At 42.4% G+C, this 19,351-nt stretch overlaps 2 protein-coding genes across 5 annotated transcripts in view; one reads left to right on the top strand and one right to left on the bottom strand.

Moving 5' to 3' along the window:
- LOC309557361 overlaps nucleotides 1-520 on the top strand; it is a 30,547-nt gene extending 30,027 nt beyond the window's left edge. For all 4 annotated transcript variants that reach the window (XM_082260048.1, XM_082260047.1, XM_082260045.1 and 1 more), the window contains one exon: nucleotides 201-520. In XM_082260048.1, coding sequence (XP_082116174.1) covers nucleotides 201-318 — 118 coding nt within the window. In that variant the 3' untranslated portion in view covers nucleotides 319-520. The remainder of the gene's footprint in view (nucleotides 1-200) is intronic.
- ASNSD1 (asparagine synthetase domain containing 1) lies at nucleotides 425-16,212 on the bottom strand. The gene is made up of 5 exons (XM_082260044.1): nucleotides 16,159-16,212; nucleotides 11,174-11,249; nucleotides 6,315-7,841; nucleotides 4,044-4,225; nucleotides 425-772 (listed from the first exon to the last, which is right to left on the bottom strand). Exons 3-5 carry the CDS (start codon nucleotides 7,830-7,832, stop codon nucleotides 517-519), a joined length of 1,956 nt encoding a protein of 651 aa, XP_082116170.1. The 5' UTR covers nucleotides 7,833-7,841; nucleotides 11,174-11,249; nucleotides 16,159-16,212; the 3' UTR covers nucleotides 425-516.
- Between the last annotated feature and the right edge of the window lie 3,139 nt (nucleotides 16,213-19,351).

Raw genomic sequence — 19,351 nt, 5'->3', positions numbered from 1 at the left:
TCCCAATTGATATTTTCTAGCAGCAAGCGCAGTTTAGGGAAATTGGCTCTTTTGAAATTCAGTGTTCTTATATTACCCCTCTGCTTCCTATTACTGTAATTAATACTGAAACTTATTGACCTAGTAGAATGCGATTTCTGAGCTGCCAAATGTTTACTAAAAAAAACAAAGCACCAAACATTTTGACCCTCTCTTTTCAGAAAACCAGTGTACTGCCACCGATTATCTGGTCGGTTTGATGTTGGAAACTTAGAATCATATATAAAGTGCAATGAATACTTTAAGGACAAGATAAATATACCCAACTATCTTCAGTAACTGGTCTGTGCAATGTGCAGGGAATACGTACGCAGGATGGAAGATTCATTTATTTCAAAAGGTTTTCTTCTGTAATGCACCAAATGAACATTTCACATTATTATATTTAAATTTTCAATGAAATTTTATTATCAGTACTTTAAATGTAAAATATAGTATAGGTTCCTACAGCGACTTTCAATAAAACTAAAAGATTATTCAATCAATGGTTTCTGTCTGGAGTCTATTGCATTTGTCTGAAGCTTTTTCATTGCTGTTTTCCATTTTTGCGATCCTGGATCCAAACTGCATTGCTCTTTTTGGCAGGACTGAGGAGTTACCAAGTCCTAAACTCACAGCTGCCATGCGCAAAATTAATTTTTCCCCAAGTCCTCTGGGCAAAGTCAAGTCTACTTTGTCTGAGATTGGCAAAGAGTTTAAGAATGAGACCACATTTTCATCGAGGAATGGAAACCTAAATAAAAAAAAATAAAATAAAAATGTATATATAAAAAACAGATAAAATAACTTCAATAATGAATATTAAAAGATGTGAAAGCCACTATAGAACCAGAGTTTTCTGTTGAGATTTAAAATGCTTTAGATTGTGAATCACCTTCCCAGATTGTAAATGTTAAGATTTCTCTACCTGATGTCCAACATTCCTTTAAAAAAGGAATCAAAAACATCTCTCTCATTAAAATCACCCATTCTACCATAAAATGTTTTTGTTGTTGTTTTTTTCCCCATAGTTTCTCACATGGTACTCAGAGGAGTTACTCAAATCGGACACAGACACAAATAAAAATGTTTTGACAAGTTGGTCCTAGAATTCAAATCAATTTAAAGCCGCATTGGTGTGAACCAGGGTTAAGTGAAATAAGAAGCCTAAAGCCCCGTACACACGCACAGATCGTCGTCATACAAATGTTCGTCTTTTCTCCCCGGGATGTCGGTGTCTGTTGAAAAGTGCAAAGACAGCACAAGGACAGCACAAGAATTTTGTCCGCAGACTTCAGCTGACTGCAGAAGTGATGTCATGTAATGGTTAACTTTCCCTGTGTTTTTTATTTTCTGAGCATGCCCAGTCTTGCAAATCTGCGGTCTGTCGGCTGATTTCTGTACTGACAGGCGAACAATCGTCCGTTCTGGTGTCCGCAGACAAAAATTTTCATGTTTGCAAGAAAGACTCTTGTCCGCGGATTGTGTGCAGACAGCTGTCGGAGGCACCATACTAACACGCGTACAATCGGCAGATCTTTCGTCCGCCGACGTTTGTATGACGACGATCTGTGCGTGTGTACGGGGCTTTAGGCAGTATAAGTTATGAAATCTTGAAAACACCCTTTGAACATATTTGTCTGAATTCCCAGAAGCCCCAGGTACCATTTCCTTGATTTACTCCTCCCTCAACCCCAGCCTCACTATCCTATGTATCAAAATGGGAACAAGACCTATCACCCATTGATTTGGAGGATTGGAGTAAAGCCTGGTCCAATATTGCAAAGTGCTCTTTTAATACAACCACTCTGGAGGCAGCCTATAGGGTGCTCCTACACTGGTATTGGGTCCCATCCCGCATGGCCAAATCAAACCCATCCTACAATGATAGAGGTTTTCGGGGATGCGGCCATTAAGGAGAGCAACTTCATATCTGCTGGGATTCTGGTCAAGGGTCTTTGGATTGTTGTTCACCCTCTTCCATGTACCTATTCGCAAAAGACGTCAAGTTAGCACTGCTTCACTGCCCGATCTCGGGTATCTTCTCATACCAACAGAAGCTGGCCACCTATCTATCTAAAGCCACTAAACGTGCAATAGCCAGGGCCTGGAAAAAACTAATTTGCAGACATGAGGAGCATCCTGACGACCCTCATGATCAATGAGAAAATTAGTATTCTCCGGAACGCTCACACTAAATTTCTCAAGATGTGGGCCCCGTGGTGGTCTTACGCTCTCCCCTGCTCTGCATCTGACCAGCCAAAGCCTGTTTAATTGACTCTTCTTATCTTCCAGCCTGGGGGACCTTTTTCCTCCTCTTCCACCGTCTTTCTTTTTATCTCTCTCTTCACCTGTTTCTTGGACCTCGCCCAATTTTTTTCCCCTTAACGTCTTTAAATATCCAGTCTAAGATTTGTTTTTATAATTTTTTGTGGTTTGCTTCACACCTCAGCCCCTTGGCCCTTAGGCCCAGGCAGCCTGTGTTGACCCCCCGGCCTTGGTTGGAGGTCCCCTGTTGACAGTACTTCCTATAAAACACATTCAATATGAGTATGAACACAAAAACACATTCATAAAACACATTCAATATGTGTGTTCATGCTGTTTCGCTATAAGCCTACTTTTGGTATCCCCTGCGTGGGAATGTTGCATTTGTATTTTTTTTATATTCCAATAAAAATATTGTACCAGAAAGGCAACTGTGTTAAAATATTTTAGGATTTTGCTATTAAAAACAAATTTCCCAGTTTTTGGAGATGTTGGTCGACTTAGCACCGATTATTTATTACAATATAGTACAGTCAAGTTAGGCAGAAGTTTTTGTGAGGCAATTATGGCTGTTTTAGGCTGGATACCAGATATGTCATCTGGTTACTAGGGAATAGGATGAGCCCAGAGGTGTTCCAAACCTGCCGGAGCTATCCCGCTTGAAAGCTGTCAAAGTGGAAAGCCAATCATAGTCAGACATTTTCCACACTGCAGTATACAAAATATTTGTGTATAATTGTGGCTGTGGGGCAGAGAATCCCTCAACTCCCTATGATTGGCTGTCTGCTTTCTGGCAGGATAGCTCAGACGCCTTCAAACTCTAAACATGCCTGTGCCCATCCCAGCTGGTAAACAAGGACAGGTAAGCCTAGCCAAAAATAGGCTACAGATGCATGGTTATGTTCCAGGTGCTGCCTGAGTATGCCCTCCTTCCTATCATTTAATGGGATAGCTCATACAGAGGCATTATACTAGAATGTTGAATAGTGGACGTGGGCACCAAGTCCCAGTGGTATACAACATATCATTGAGTCTGCTGACCATTAAATAATCGCAACAATGCAATTACATGTTTGCCATGACAGATTTCCATTAAAATTGCAGATAAGGAATCTCACATAAATATCCTGCATGGTGCAGAAATACATTCTCTGCATCCGATACGCTCTTATCCTCAATTTCTGGACTGCGTCTCCTACTTTATTAATGCAATGGGTGCAGCCTTCATCAGTCTCTTCAGTGTAAAATTTTCAGAAGTGTTGGAATGCCTGTGCTCACTGCTGCAGTTCCTTCCTCATACCCTTACATCGCTGCTGTGTTTTGTAGTCATGTAGGGGGTCAGAGGAAGGAACAACAGTGCATGGTAAAGGGCATAAGCATTCTGACATTCCATGAAGTGTCACATGCGGAACAGACTGATCAAGGCTATAGCATGGAAACTTGAGAAGGTAGGAGACACTGGCTGAGGAGAAGGTAAGTATAAAAGCTCTTCTGTCACATGGGACTGATCTTGGGGGAATTTTTTTTTTTTTTTTTTTGCGCCCAACAGGTTAATTAAATTAGTCCTGTCATGATAGACTCATGGAAGCTTACAATGCTGACCCGCTTTCAAAACTCTAATTGTTTGGGTGCAATATAGACACTCTTGCTTCAAAACAAAGTTGCTTTTTTGGGCAACAATTTTGCTTTAACATGTATGAAAATGCAGCAATGCAATGTTGTTTGTGCGGTTAATAAAAACAGATACTTTGGCTTACCTTGCTTCTTTGCCATGATCACCAATAACTCTGTCATCCCGTCCAAGGTTTCTAGAGGAGATGCGTCCCAATTCCATAATCAGCTCCTCAAGAAGACCCTTGTATCCCAACATATTGAATCTGACTCTATGACGAGAGTAACCACCAAGCTGTTCATCTGCACCTATACCAGTCAGCACAACCTATAGTGTGGATAAAGGGAAGATTAAGCAACACTGCAACGTTTTAACATAGAATGGGTTGCCAACTCATTCCTTTAAGACAAACCTGTCAATACCCTAACCAACTGGGAAAAAAATGTATCACAAACAGTAGACCCAAAGCCAGCTGAATTAGAAATCTTGACCTTTCCTGCAAGCATTGAGCTTGGTCCTATTCTTTTTTGCACTTCCCAAGCTAAACTTTCACAGGAAAAGTAAGTGAGCCATTACTTTTGTAATTATCTGGTATCCTCAATCACTGTGGCTGCTAGAACCATACCAAAAAAAAAAAACATGTTTTACTGTTGTCATCATGCAGCAGGAAATAAAACACTCAGCTCCTGCATTGCAATGGAGTTTTGTTTTGCCATGGAATTTTTTTTCCATGTGTTGTAACATCAAGCACCATAATATAGTAAAAGGATAGGACAGAGCAGCTTCAGAACATGTCTGGTATCAGAATGCATGTCTACTTTTCTTGCAAAGAAAACTAGAGCTGGTCTAAAAAAGCTTATGTGTCTGAACTCTCCAACTTGTATAATGCATGGTGAAGTCAAAGCTCCTGAGTATTCCCTTTCTACACATTTAACACCCACCGATGGCACAACAGAACTCTCTGGGGGGAATTCTGTTACATTTAAGCCCCGTACACACGATGAGAATATCAGACGAATGATCGTCCGTTTTTTGCTGCATGCCAGTCTCATGTCAAGAATGAAAAGGTTACTCAACATACGAAAATTCTCATACAACAGAATACAATTTAGGAAGTAATTTAATGTGTTTAATTGTATTGTTTCATTTCCGAGCATGCATAGTCTTGCTCTTCTGATTTTTTGGATGAAAACTGTGATAATTAAACGAAAATTGGACGTTGTGTTCACATACAATACATTTTTTTAATTTTTTTTAGTCCGAACAGTCGGAAGCACTATACAAACGATTAGATAGTTGATCGGTCATCCTATTGACATTTTCATATAAGTTGCTTATAGTGTGTACGGGCCTTAACACTTGCCGCAAATCTGAACACCTTGCAGCATGTAACACTAAATGAAATGTCAGTGCATGATTAAAGAAACATTTTTAGAAATGATGCACTTTCTGATGCGGTCACTCCAGCATTACTTTTTTGTTCAGAATTCCAGAAGCCCACTAAACTGGTGCTGACTCTGACCCATCTCCTGCTATGTGTACTACTAGTTAGTGAGGATGCCCATAACAGTGAAAGTTTAAGGTCCCTTTCACAAGGGCAGGCTAATCATGTCAGTGGACCCTCCGTTGTCCACTATGGAGCAGCGGATATAAAATGGACATGTGCCCGTTTACACCTGCCGACATCCAATCTGATCAGTTAAAAGCAGACAGATGGAGATCCGTTACCCATCAGTCTAGCAGGTCGATAGAATGGCAGTTGGGTGTAAAGGGACAGGTACTCCACTTACATCTGACCGATCATACAGAAAAGCGGGCTGTGTCTCTGTCTGTCTCTGCATAAGTGGAGCTGACACGGACCAGGCATCCACCTGCTTAGCAGCAATCAGCAGGCAGGTTCCCTGCTGAGCAAGCAGACTCCTGGTGCAGTCCACCCCATGTGTAAAGGGCCTGAGAGGGGCAGGTGCACCAGAGCCAGTGACTATAGCAGGTTTACTGTGGTCCTGTGGTGCTCTGAAGAACAAAATTATTGCAGCTGGAGAAGAAAATGATGCAGCTTTGTGGGCACATGTAGCTGTCTGTCAACTACAAATGGCATTTTCTAAATTGCCACCACAGGAGTACTTTATATACTGGTACTTAAGACTTGGGGATCGATGTAAAAGAAAAAAAAAAAAAACAACAACTTTGTTGCGCGAATGTGAGAAACACATCTGCATTAAAAAAAATCAACATGTATACACGGCATTTTATTCTTGCAATAACACAATCTTTTTTTTTTTTTTTTAAACAAGCTTTTAAAGGTTTTAATCATACATACATTTAAATCAATCACTGTAGACAGTTGTTAAGGCCATATTCCATGGCTCCTTCAAACACTGTAGGATACAGTATGTCTTATGCAGTTTCTAATTACCTTAGAAGTGCTGCTGTAGGGTTTTAATTCTCCATTACTTCGCAGTATACCTATTCCTCTAGAAGCAAACCAAACAGCACAGCCAATGCTATCATCCAGTACCGTGTTCAATGGATAGATCAACTGATATATGTGCTTTTGCCTCATTTGATTCAGTTCCTCCAGAGTGACATTTATTTCTACAAAATTCCATATTCTTGTTGGACTCAAGGCTTTAAGCTCCTCCAAACCAGATCTGCCTGTTATTCGATCAGGGACATTAAAGGGATCTGTCGGCAAAGCATCAGGATTAGAATTCTTTCCGGTTAATGCAGAACTTGAAATCTCCCCTCGACTGCATTTCTTCGAAGGTGGCTTCTGCTTTTTTGGGGCCCTCATCATAAAAGCTACATTTAAAAGGTCAATAGGTTCCTCAGGTGGAACATGGCGATCTGCAAGTGCAGCTAAAATCATAGAGTCAATTCCACCAGAAAAAAGTATAGCAACCTTCGCTTGCCTTTCAGGTGCTGAAGACAATGACTCATTCAAGCGTGGGAGGTTCAGAACTCGTTTCAGTACAGCTTCACTTAAAACATTTACAAACGACTGAATATTTTTCTTGTGTTCCTCAGAAATTAGCAATTTAAGTTCTTCTAAACTTACTGTCCTACAAGAAGTTTTGCATTTCTGTTCTGAAAATGTTTCAGGAATCTCTGTGTTGAATGCAGAAACTGGCACAAGGAGTCCATCACTTCCAATATTTACTTGAGTTACACATTTTGGGAGGGTGTTTAAAATCCATTTTTGTTCCTCATCATGTACTGTTGCTCTAGGAAGCTGTGTTTCAGATACAGACACCCATGGATACCATGTCAGGGATATAGATTTTACCTGGGCACAGGTACTAAGGTCACACCTGAAAATACCAGATGCTGGGACTTCGTGCCATTGATCATCATCGGTCAGGGATTCTGCCACAGAAGTCAGACTCAAGATTTCTTCAAGATTATCACTAAATTTCCACAAAAGACTTCGCCGACCAAAAAAATCTCTTCCGAACCAGAGGCTGTGATTTTTGCTTTGATAGTAAATAAAAGCCCAAGGTCCTTGCACCTTGGAAAAGACTGACAATAGGTCATGCTCATTATCACAAGAGGTTAAATGCTGAAACATTACAAAGGTATCGTTAGTTGCAGACAAAACTTCAATTCCTCCAAAAACTTCTCCATTCCAAAGAAAAACATTGCCATTTTCATCCTGCAAAGGCTGGGGAGTCAGCTCTCCTCTTAGATGAAGTACATGCCCAGAGAAAAAACAACTGTAATGATGGGTAGGATCGCTTCGAATTATCTGCTGGCTGCTGTTAGGACCTCTTCTTATTAGCTTCTTGTTTTCCTGATAAAGGGTTGTGTCCACATGGGCACCTAAACTGACAGTACAACATATTCCACACATCTTAGAAAAACACACAAAGGCTTTATTCCTGGTCTTGTTTCTTTTCAGAGTTCTTAAGAATCTGAGATGTATGTTCCAGGTCATCCAGTGTTTCTGTTAAAAATAAAACAGCAAAACATTTGTAAAGTTAGGTTATTGATTGCGTATTTCTGAGCTGCCATTTGCTAAGCAGATTTTACAGGTTTGTGCTCAAGGCTGTCATATTGATCCTGGTTATAGTAGACACTGACCTGAAAAAATAGATTTTTCCACAATGATACTATTGGAAAAGCTTCCCAAATATGCAAAGAAAATGTGTAATTAAAGCGGAGTTCCGGCCCAAATTATTATTTTTTTTTTTTTTAGATAAAAATACCCATAGAACAATCAGGGCTAGTGCATTTAAGCAACAATAGCCTCTGAAGTGCATTTAAGCAACGATAGCCTCTGAACTGTCCCATTTAGTGTACCTGTAAGAAGAATTACTTAGCTTGTAAATTTATTGTCCAGCACTGCCATCTACGGTGTGAGCAGCTGAAGCCACAGTGTCCCTCTTCGTGTCCTCTTCCTGGATATCGGAGTCCCAGAATGCCATGTCTCGTCACTTCCGGGGCAGGCGCGCCATCCCACAGCTGGTTCTGCGCATGCCCAGAAGCTGTTCTCATTCATACAGCAGGGAATGACCCGCCTGCACTGGAAGCGACGAGGGACACCGGTGCAGGCACATTGACTCCTGGGATTGATGACGCTCATCTCCCAGGAGTCAAAGCAAAGGAGGAAGTGATGTCAGGGGCCACAGCCGCAGAGGGAGGAAGTGGAAGGAATGTAAGTTAATTTTCATTAAAAATAAGGTAAGTGAAAAAAAAAAAAAAAAAAAAATTATCTAATTCTTTTTCAGGATGTTTTAATGTCATTGATGGTGTAAAGTGTAAAAATAGGGCGGAACTCCGCTTTAACATGAAGCATTACCAAAGTAAAATAATTCTGCATTACACTTGACCTTATGATAAATGGTTTTATAAATAAGAATGCTTACAGCAGCAAATGTCTATATGAAATAGATTGTATAAACAGTGCTTCATTATGACCAGAAAGCTGCTGGAACCAGTACAAGTAAAACTTTTTGCTGATTTTCTGAAAAGAAAAAAGGTTTTGCATATCTATATAGGATGCGATTAGAAAAATGTGGGATAAATATAGATTGTGCTGGCTTGGCAGTACAAAGGTTGAATGAATTTTATAGCTCTGGCAATGATTTTGCCACCTATGGCTTGTGTTATCGGAGGGCATTTTACACTCCACGTAGCACCCATTTTGTATGTTGTAAACAAACATGTTTTAAAGTGATATTAAAGGGTTTTTTTTGCAATAACAAACATGTTAGTTATACTTAACTGCTCTGAGCAGTAGTTTTGCACAAATCCTCCTCTTCTCAGGTCCCCCGCTAGTGCTCCAGGCCCCTCCCTCCTACCTAGTGCCCCCATATCAAGCAGCTTGCTTTGGAGGCACCCAAGCAGGCCCGGTACTGAGCTGCTGCTCTGCGTGTCCATTCACACACAGAGCGCAGCATGGCCCCGCCCCTGTTCTCTCCTTATTGGCTCACTAGCTATGATTGACAGTACCGGCAGCCAATGGCTACCACTGCTGTCTCAGCCAATGAGGAGAAAATATACTTACCTTCCTTCCTCTTCCTCCCTCTGCGGCCACGGTCTGCGCCATCACTTCCTCCTTGCATTGACTCCTGGGAGATGAACGTCATTGATCCCAGGAGTCAATGCACCTGCACCGGCCCTTCTCGTCATTTCCGGTGCAGGCGCATTATTCACTGCTCAACAGCTTCTGGGCATGCCCAGAAGCTGTGCAGGGGTGACAAGCCTGCACCGGAAGTGATTAGCAGGGCATTCTGGGACTCCAACGTCGCCGAAGAGGACAAAGAAGAGGACGCTTCGGCTTCAGCTGCCCACACCTGAGATGGCAGCTCTGGACAAGACATTTTCAAGGTAAGTATTTCTTCTAAAAGGTAAGTGAAACGGGACAGTTCAGAGGCTACTGTTGCTTAAATGCACTAGCCCTGACTGTCCCGGGGGTATTTTTAGCTAAAAAATGTTTTTTAGGGTGGAACTCCGCTTTAATTACAGCAGCTCCTGTGGACATCACTGTTGGAGCACACTGGACTAGATATATTTTGAATACACTTATGAATTGATATATTGTTTCATTTTTGTATTTATTTTTGTTCTTGAATTTTTTCACACACACATTACTATGTATTTTCAATAACACACAGTTACATATTTGGAGTTGATACACTCTGAAAACATTTGTGGACTTGATATATTGGTTTACATCTGTGGACCTAATTATTCAATTTTATCTTGGTCTTTTCTTCATTTTCCCTATACTTGTTTATGAACTTTTCACATAGCGCAACTATTTTTTTTTTTTTTTGACACTTTGTTTTAAACATACGACAAGGCTGAGAGAACCAATAAAACCACTGAAGTTGTATGGCGGTGACTAGTGACTAATCAAGAATTCTCCACTTCAGTTTGTTTTCTAAAAGGAATGCTCCCTGTCAACAACGTGGACAACAAATATAGATCAGATATGCCATATTTAAGAAGGATGTGTCCTATAGTTTACACTAGTGGTCCTGTGGACAAGGATTTACCGATTAAGCCTCACGCACACTGGATGTTATCAAAACGCCAGTAGAAAACTGTAGCTTAAGAGCCCATTCAGACTAGCGCGACTTGTCAGGCGACTTGTCAGCCTGACAAGTCGTGCTCGGACGCTCGCCATTGATTAGCACAGGACCCGTTCTAATAGGAGCGACACAAGTCGCTCCGACTTAGAAAAAGGGTCCTGTACTACTTTGGGGCGACCTCGGAGCGACTTGCATAGACTTCCATTATGTGAAGTCCCTGCAAGTCGCTCCGAAGTCGTGGTGCACGGGAATGACAAGTCGCCTCCCCAAGTCGTTCAGAGTCGTGTCGCCCCAGTGTGAACCAACTCTTAGGAGTTTTTCAGCAGCTTTTTTCAGCTGTTTTTGGCTGTAGTTTTTTTCATAGCAAAACTATACTCCCACAAACACTTATGGCTCAAAAACATTGATAAACGCCGAATAGCTGCATTTTTTTTGGTGTTTTTCAGCTTTTATCAAAGTTACAGCTGAAAAACGCCTCCTAAAACCCACTAGTTCTGGGTTTTTTTCCAGCCAGAAAACGCCCCTGCCAAAAACTGCTGATAACAGCCTGTGTGTGCATGGACACATAGGATAACATGCTGGGGAGTTTACTGTCTGCAGAAAAAAAACATCTGACACCAAAAACAGCAGCAGTAAAAACATCTGTTGTGTATGAGGCCTTATAGATAAAATGTTCACTATGCATATAGAAAAAAAAATTCTGTAAAAGCCATAAATATAAAAACACATCTGGACTTACTTTTACATTCACTCAGTGTTTTAGCCTTGTCTGCAAGGAAGAAAATGTTACTATTGGGCTGCTGTCTGTACACCTTCTGAAAAACAAACAAAAACACATAACAGAAATGTAAACTTTAGAATAGGTTTACACGTGCACCCATACAAGTATCATAATCTTTTGTAATATAACTACCAAACTTTACCTGCCAGTCGCAGTATTGGATATGGGGCTTGTTGCTGTAGACCAGGGATCCTCCAAATACAGCCCCCCAGCTCTTATGGAACTACACATCCCATGAGGCATTGGAAAACTGACTTTCACAGACATGACTAGGCATGATGGGAATTGTAGTTCCTGAACAACTTGGAGGGCCATAGTTTGAAGACCCCTGCTGTAGAGTGACAATGCCCCCTGCTGTAGAGTGACAATGCCTTATAAAGTAGGGATGCACCGAAATGAAATTCTTGGCCGAAGCCGAATAATAATAAAATGTTTGGCCGAAGGCCGAATACCGAACGATGTGTTTCACATTTTTTCCATTTATTTTGCCAATTTTTTGTCCTCTCTCTTGTCCTCTCGTGTCTCTCCCTCTTGTCCTCTCACTCTCTCTCTCGTCCTCTCATGTCTCTCTCTCTCTCTCTCTTGTCCTCTCTCTCTCTCTCTCTTGTCCTCTCATGTCTCTCTCTCTCCCTAAATGTTACTGTAGGGAATGGGATTCAGTGCACACTGCAGCCTTGTACCATAGGGTTAATGTTAGTGACACTGTAGGGATTGGGAAGGATGCTGGGAATGGAAATCAGGAAGCATGCAGGCAGCCTTGTAAATTTTAATTGCAGATACAGGGCACTGGGCAGGTCAGGGTTAATGTGGTAACATCAATTACTCAGTGACAGTCAGTCAGTGTCAGTGTGGACTCGATCAGATTATACAGTCTCTCATAGTGGTGGTAGTAGGAGGCTGGAGGTGGACTAGTAGTAGCCTGGAAAGGAGCACAGCCGCATACATACATTACTCACTCGTGCACTGCAGCCCACCCCACACATTCAGTGAGTCTTACTCTCCTCCCTAGTTTTTTCAATGGCACATTCAGGAAGCCAATCACGCCGTGAGTAGCGGCACAGCGGAACCAATCAGGTGTGCAGGCACGCGTGATTGGTTCGCTGTGCAGCTAATCACGGCGTGATTGGCTTCCTGAATGTGCCATTGAAAAAACTAGGGAGGAGAGTAAGACTCACTGAATGTGTGGGGCGGGCTGCAGTGCACGAGTGAGTAATGTAATGTATGCTCACCGCTGAAGTGTCCCGGCTTCACGGAAGTCTGTGAGTCCTCCTGTCCTCCTCCGAGTCCCTTCCCCCTGTAAATATCGTGACCTCGGCGATATAAATATCGCCTACGGCCACAGAACGATAGTCGATATCATATCGACTATCGTTCAGCCCTATTATTCGGCACAAAATTATTCGGCCTTTTGACTTATTCGGCCGAACACCGAAAGTGCTATTTTTTCTATTTTCGGCCGAATAATGTTCGGCAGCCGAACATTCGGTGCATCCCTATTATAAAGCAGCATTTGTGTTGGGAAATCGCTCTGGATTTTACAGGATCCTATAGAGCAGCAGCCTCATGAGTGCATACACCAGTCTAACAGGGGGACGGGGTGCAAAGTTTCATCTAAGGCTGGGCAGAAGGTCCTTTCTCAGAGCGCAGAAGATAGGTGCATAGCACCATTTTTTTGTTCGTGGATTGATCTATGCCAGACTTAAAGGTGCATGAACATGCAATGTGGCAGCTGAAGACAAGCGTTTACATGAGTCACAATGCCAGGACAAAATGGCAGAGCTGTAGAATACAACACACACAATATTTAAAATAGTTCTAACTAGAGATGCACCAAAATTTCGGCAGCCGAAACATATACATATCGGCAGAGAATGGTGTTATTATCGTTTTGCCGATACGAGAAAAAGGTGCCCTTAATGGCCTCGAAAATGCATGTGAATTTGCCGCGATTTTACTGTGCGTTTTATAGGTCATATGATTTAAAGGTGCAATAAATAAGGTGCATAAAACGTGCCCAAAAGTGTCCACTTGTGCAAATTCAGCATATAAAGTGCTTGATAGATGTCTCCATCCAATATGTGCTTGTGACACCACCACCAATAGCCACAAGATGGCCTCTCACCTTATGTATGAATAAAGAAAGCAATGTTTCCTTAGTAGAGGTGGGTCCGGTAAACTGAAAGCCAATCGCTGGACTGCATCAAAAATGGAACACGGGTGCGTTATTGATGTGTTCTTGCTGCATTTTCAATGCATTTCAACAGGGAAGTGTATTTTTTTTACTGACCAAAAATGCAGCAAGCAGGATTTTTAACACCACAACAGAAGCGCAATGAACCAGTGTGAAGACATGCATAGAATTTAAGGAGCTACATTTTTCTAGAGCTTTTCTTGCGCTAAAGGTGCCAATAATGGCCGACAAATTCATATTAATTTAAATTCATGATATTAACTAGAAAGTTTAATAAAATTATATATATATATATATATATATATATATATATATAAATTTTTTTTTTAACCTCTCATTTTCTGTATTTTTGGTTTCGGTACACCTCTAGTTCTAACAAGGAGGATATTTGCCAGCACACCACGAATCATCAGGTACAGTCTAAACCAGGCATGTCCAACCTGCGGCCCGGGGGCCGCATGTGGCCCGGAACCGCAGGCAATATGGCCCAGTGCCCCCTGACAATTTTTTATTTTTTTTGCTTGGCAGGAAGGAAGGCGGGTCAGGGGCACAGCCACAGCAGCTGCCAACTAACTGTAGGCAGAGGCTGCCTCGGAAGGGATCATCCTCTAGTTGTGTTAAATTAGTGGCAGTGCGGGAAGGGCGCGGTGGCGTTTTATTACACATATACCTTAACTATAGTATATATTTTATATGCGGCCCGAGAAAATTTCTCTACACTCAATGTGGCCCAGAGAAGCCAAAAGGTTGGACACCCATGGTCTAAACGATTTTATTGCAGCATGATCACATCACAAAAAGTAGTGCAACGTTTTGGCGTCACACAGGACCCCTTCGTCAGGCATGCGATGATCTGGTTCGAACAATTTATAACTACACCAACCGAACCTTACATCAACATGTGATATTACACATTGCCTCTAAAACTTACCCGATTGAAACAAAAGGAATGCCTAATTGAAACAAAAGGAATGCCTAATTGAAACAAAAGGAATGCCTAATTGAAACAAAAGGAATGCCTAATTGGGGGATGCTCAAAGGAAAAGTATACTAAAAAAAAAAAAAAACGTGATTGGCACCAGCAGCATACAAGAATGATCACTAAAACTGCCAGTTTTCATGTTGACACCATGGCTTCAGTGCTTGAGGTGTCAGTGACCTTGAACAAGAATACAGATCAAGAGTTCTGGCTTAGCTCAGGCTTGACCAGTGTTCTCCATGTCAGTGACCCAAATTGCTAAAAACTGAGAAAACCAAATAATTGGCAGTTTAAAAAAATATAAATAAACAACTTACATGCTTCTCACTACAGGGGTAATTCAAAGTTCACCTGTATTCCATTTTAAAACAAACACCACAGGTTTCCGACCATAACCTTTATTTTGCCAGAAAGGCTTCTTCTGTGCTTCAATCCGATATAGTTTTACTTTATAATTGAAGCCTGACATTTCCTAACAATATAGCTAAGCTCTGCCAACTGCCTTCCCTTATGTTCACTGGAAGAACCCCTGCTGACCTTTAGCCTAGGTTCACACTGAGGTGGGTTTTAAGATATGGGAGTTCAGCTTAACTCCCACAATTTCAAACCAGCATTTTTAGTCCCAACTTCGGGGGCGATTTCACAGACATCTGTACGGGTTCCTGCATAGATGTCTATTGAAATGGCCCTCTGAAGTTGCTAAAAGTAGTACAGAAACTACTCTTGGGAATTGGTTGCAGCACTGCACCGATTCAGACTTTGCCTTTGCCGGCAATAGGCTCCCATTTGACATGCGATTTGACATGTCAAATCGGCCCATTGTGAACGTGGGCTTAAAGGCTGTTTATATTGGTGCAGAGGTTGGGTACATTTACAAGTGAGTGGAATACTTTTATATGTTGTAAATCCAGGTTAAGTACAAACTACACTTAGTACTTTGGTGGTTTGACATTGTGGTGTTCCTGGAGCGATAACGGAGGGTAGTGTGTTATCTCAGAAGACCTCCTGAGGAATGGTGTGATCGATTTGGATGTGTATATGGCCGATCCCACAGCGCTTGTTGACCTTTATTAGTTTAGAGGTCGCTGGACTGGCGGTTATTTGGCTGTGTTAACACCATATTCTTTTCTTTTTTTACACACATATGCAAGGTGGAATTTTTCACTTTAAAGAGGGCAGATTCACACAAGTCACTATATAATGATAGGTGCCTTAACCACTTAAGGATTGCCCACTGTAGATTTACTGCGGCAGGCAGCCCCTCCTGTGCAAACCAACGTAACTGTACTTCAGTCGTGCGTCTGCAGGTAGGGGGCGAGCGCATGCTGCCGGCGGCGCGCTCCAGCCCCCTTTTGGCAGCGGAGACTCCCGAGATCATTCCCCGCCGAGAGAGGACGGTCAGCTGTTGTAAACACAGCTGACCGTTCTTCTCCCTGGAATGATCACAGAGCGCCTGTGATCCTTCTATGTCGGATAGACGAATTGGCCTAAAAATGTAAAATAAATGTGATTTTTACATTTTCTTTTTGGGAATGTTCTATAGCAGAATGTGAAAAATCCTTCCGGTCCAGAATTGGTTAAATTATACTATCTATGGTTTCACTCTAACAGCCATCCAGAAGAAAACTTGACTTGACATTATCGCTTCATCATGCAGGTTCATTTTTATTCAGAATGTTGATTTTATCTGCATGCTAACCCGTGATGGGAGCTGACAGTTGTAGGATAACCAAAGAAAACAAAGTTGTGTATATTTTTATTATTATAACTTACCCGATCTTTCTTCAGGTTGGATAATTCATCAACTACAACCTTCTGTTCGCTGAACTGAACAAAGAAAAGAAAAGTATTAGCAGCAAGCATCACGTTTATTCCATGAAAAACTGTACTAGTATGGTATTAGCTCTGGAGGACTATAATGGCTCGTTTCCACAGAGCTTTCTGGTACGGTTCGGTATGCTATTTATGCCGTTTCCATTGTGAATGGTACCCTAATTCTGAACCGTACCGTACCACTTTTTTGGTACACTTTCGTTGGGGTACCAAGCACATTAATACCGTACCAACAGGGTGGAGCTACACTCTGCAGAACTTTGATTGGTTGACAGAGAATCGTCTATCACAGCTTTCCTGCTACACCACGCCTATCATGAAAGGGTACTATTGGCAGTGGAAACACAAGGTGTACCGTTCCGAACGGTACCGTACTGAACCGAACCGTACCACTCAGGCCTCATTTACATGGGTGAAGGATATAATGCTGATTGTACAGAAATTGTAAATGGTGCGTGTGTGGTGACCTTTAGATCCCCATTCTTGCTTTCTCAATTCCCTTTCCTGCCAATTGTGTGGCTTTGTTAAATCTCTCACCCTACCAGGGCCACAGCTTTGCTAGCAATCCATTGACCTGTTCTCCGTAAGAATACTACCCGTTTCAGTTTACAATACAGCATACCCTCAGGAGAGGAAAGGTTAAAGTAAAACTAAAAAAGTAAAACTTTATTTTTCCCCCCCCGTTTTGGATAGAGTAGGGAGGGTTATAACCCCTGTAAGGTTTATTTTTGCCATACGTGTCCTATTGGGGAGATTTACCTTCACTTTCTGTCCCATAGCCAAACAGGAAGTGATAAGAAATCCATGCAAATTAAGGGAATTTTTTGGGGGCCCCCTCGTCACCAGAACTAGTGTCCCCATTGGAAGATTTTTCCTCTATTACTTTTCTGGGGACAACCCAAAAATTATTTTGCTTTCACTTTCAATGATGATGGTAAACAGGGCAAATAGAGAGTGAATCTCCCCAACAGGGACACAGACAGCAGTAAAAACCTAATAGGTGTTCTAATCCCTCTTCAATATATCCAAAATTTAACGTTTTTTCCCTTTAGTTATACTTTCAAGTATGACTTAGGCCCTTTTCACACAGGCTGTCCGATCAGGTCTGCCTGTCAGTTTTTCAGGCAGACCTGATCAGGCCCTTCATCAACCTCTATGGAGCAATGGATGTCAGCGGAAACATACACCCGCCACCATCAAATCTGATCCTGCCCGCCAAAAACAAACGGATGGTGGTTCTATTTTCCATCTGTCTGGCGGATCGGATGGAAAGGGACAGGCAGTCCGTTTCCATCCGATTGCCCCATAGAGTGGAGCGGGACTGGGTCCGTTCTGCATAGCAGAGGACCTGTTATCTGCCTGCTTAGTGAGTATCAGCGGAGAGATCCCCTGCTGAGCAAGTGGATTCCGCTTAGCAGAGGTGCCCGTGTGAAAGGGGCCTAAAAGGCAAAACGTTTTTTTTTTACATTTTGGACAGAGTGGATAGGGATTAGAACACCTGTCGGGGCTTGGACAGTCCGTCATGAGGGGGAGGAGCCTATTGGCACGCACGTAGGACGGAGGGGGAGAGGGCTATCTCCTGCTAATGGAGGCATCAGGGAACCTGACCGCTCCCGATTCACCCCCGGCCAGACTCTGGATGCCTAAGCTCCCGGGGATGAGCGCGGGCGCTGCGAGTGGTGAACCCTGCTGACCCCCCCCCACCCTCCCCGACGTCTCCCTCCACGGTGTGTAGCGACGACCTCACGCAGCATTAACATCCGGAGGAACCCCGCACGCGTACAGCACACGGAATCGGCCCTGGAGAGCCCTGTCTCCTGCACAGGAAACGCAGGTGAGCAGCCATAGCGGCGATAGGAGAGACCTCCTCGCTAACCGGCAGTGCGGGGGGCTGGACACGGTCAGTAAACACGACCAGGCGAACAGGTCCCGAGGGAGCGGACCCCAAGAGAGCTGCCAGGTCCATGTGAGCCAATCCATCCGGAGATGCTGATGTCCTGATGCCTGAGGGTTGGAAGCTAAGGAGACAAGAGAGTATACAGTCTAAAGACAAGCGGGGAAAAGGAAAAAAACTTTTAAAAAAAAGGGACAGTCTACAAAACCGTGAGTCACAGAGGAGCAATCCCTCTTTCTATATTATACCTACCGTCATTTCTCTGTTTATCTGAAGGTCTTATAAAGACTCCTTAGAGACATACAACAAAGCAGTATGGTAAAATGTTAATGTCAACACACCTGAGACTGATTCAGCTGCTCCCTGTTTAAATCAGCAACCTCTCATAAAGTGTTTGTTATTGGATTAATAGCCACAACAGTCTTTCAATACCCCAAACCAGCTAATTTTCTATCCTATACGGTCCCTTAATAACCGTACACAGAGACTCATAAGAAGATCACAAGTATAAATAAAGACCTTGGGGCTACATATAAAATATTTAAAATGATTAACACTCCCTCTGTGAAATAATACCTGACATTACTCAATCACCTTGCTACGACATACAGCCTGAGTTTCCCCTTTGCTCTATTGTCTTCTCTCTCTTCCATCTCTCAAATACTTAAGGTCGGGACTCACACTAGCCTGTATAAGAACTTGAGTAGGGAGGTGGGAGGCTGGAAGTGCTCCATGCCTCATACCTCCTATAACCGCCTGTGAACATTGATTCAAAATAAAGGCTACCCAGACGGTCTGTGTCTTCCTCTGGCTTGAAGGTAGACAAAATCTTTTTCTGATCATTAATATGGTATACCTAATTTTGGAGTACCATCATAGGAGGTTCTGAGATTCTATAAAAGAGCCGCGGAACAACTCTCTACATAATGAGAGGTAAATCCACAAGAGGAGGAGCAATCGCAAAATCACCAAGGGTATCTTCAAGCCCTAACACAATAAGGAAATTTATGACACAAGAAAATGCCTTAGAAAAATCATCCCAGGGAAAACAACAAGGAACGGACAAGAAGAAAGTAGAGAAAAATCCAAAAGCTGAAGTAGCTAAATCACCAATCAGCCCAGCAAATTCAGAATTAAGCATAAGGACTGAAAACGACGAGGGAGAGGAGGAAGAGCGGGGAGAAATAAGAGAGCATGCCCCCACAAAAGGTGAAATGCGAGAAATGTTTGCAGGATTGG

The sequence above is a fragment of the Pelophylax lessonae genome, assembly GCF_965119305.1.
Source record: "Pelophylax lessonae genome assembly, chromosome: 6".
Taxonomy (NCBI): Eukaryota; Metazoa; Chordata; class Amphibia; order Anura; family Ranidae; genus Pelophylax; species Pelophylax lessonae.
Note: the sequence above shows the minus strand (reverse complement) of the source record. Positions and strands in the feature narration are given on the sequence as shown.

Excerpts from the sequence above, each read along its gene's own strand:
- ASNSD1 (XM_082260044.1), bottom strand. The coding sequence starts at position 7,832 with ATGACCTGGAACATACATCTCAGATTCTTAAGAACTCTGAAAAGAAAC. Across the intron at positions 4,226-6,314 it reads CCTACAGCAGCACTTCTAAG|GTTGTGCTGACTGGTATAGG; the intron begins GTAATTAGAAAC and ends TCCACACTATAG. Across the intron at positions 773-4,043 it reads GATCATGGCAAAGAAGCAAG|GTTTCCATTCCTCGATGAAA; the intron begins GTAAGCCAAAGT and ends TTTTTTATTTAG.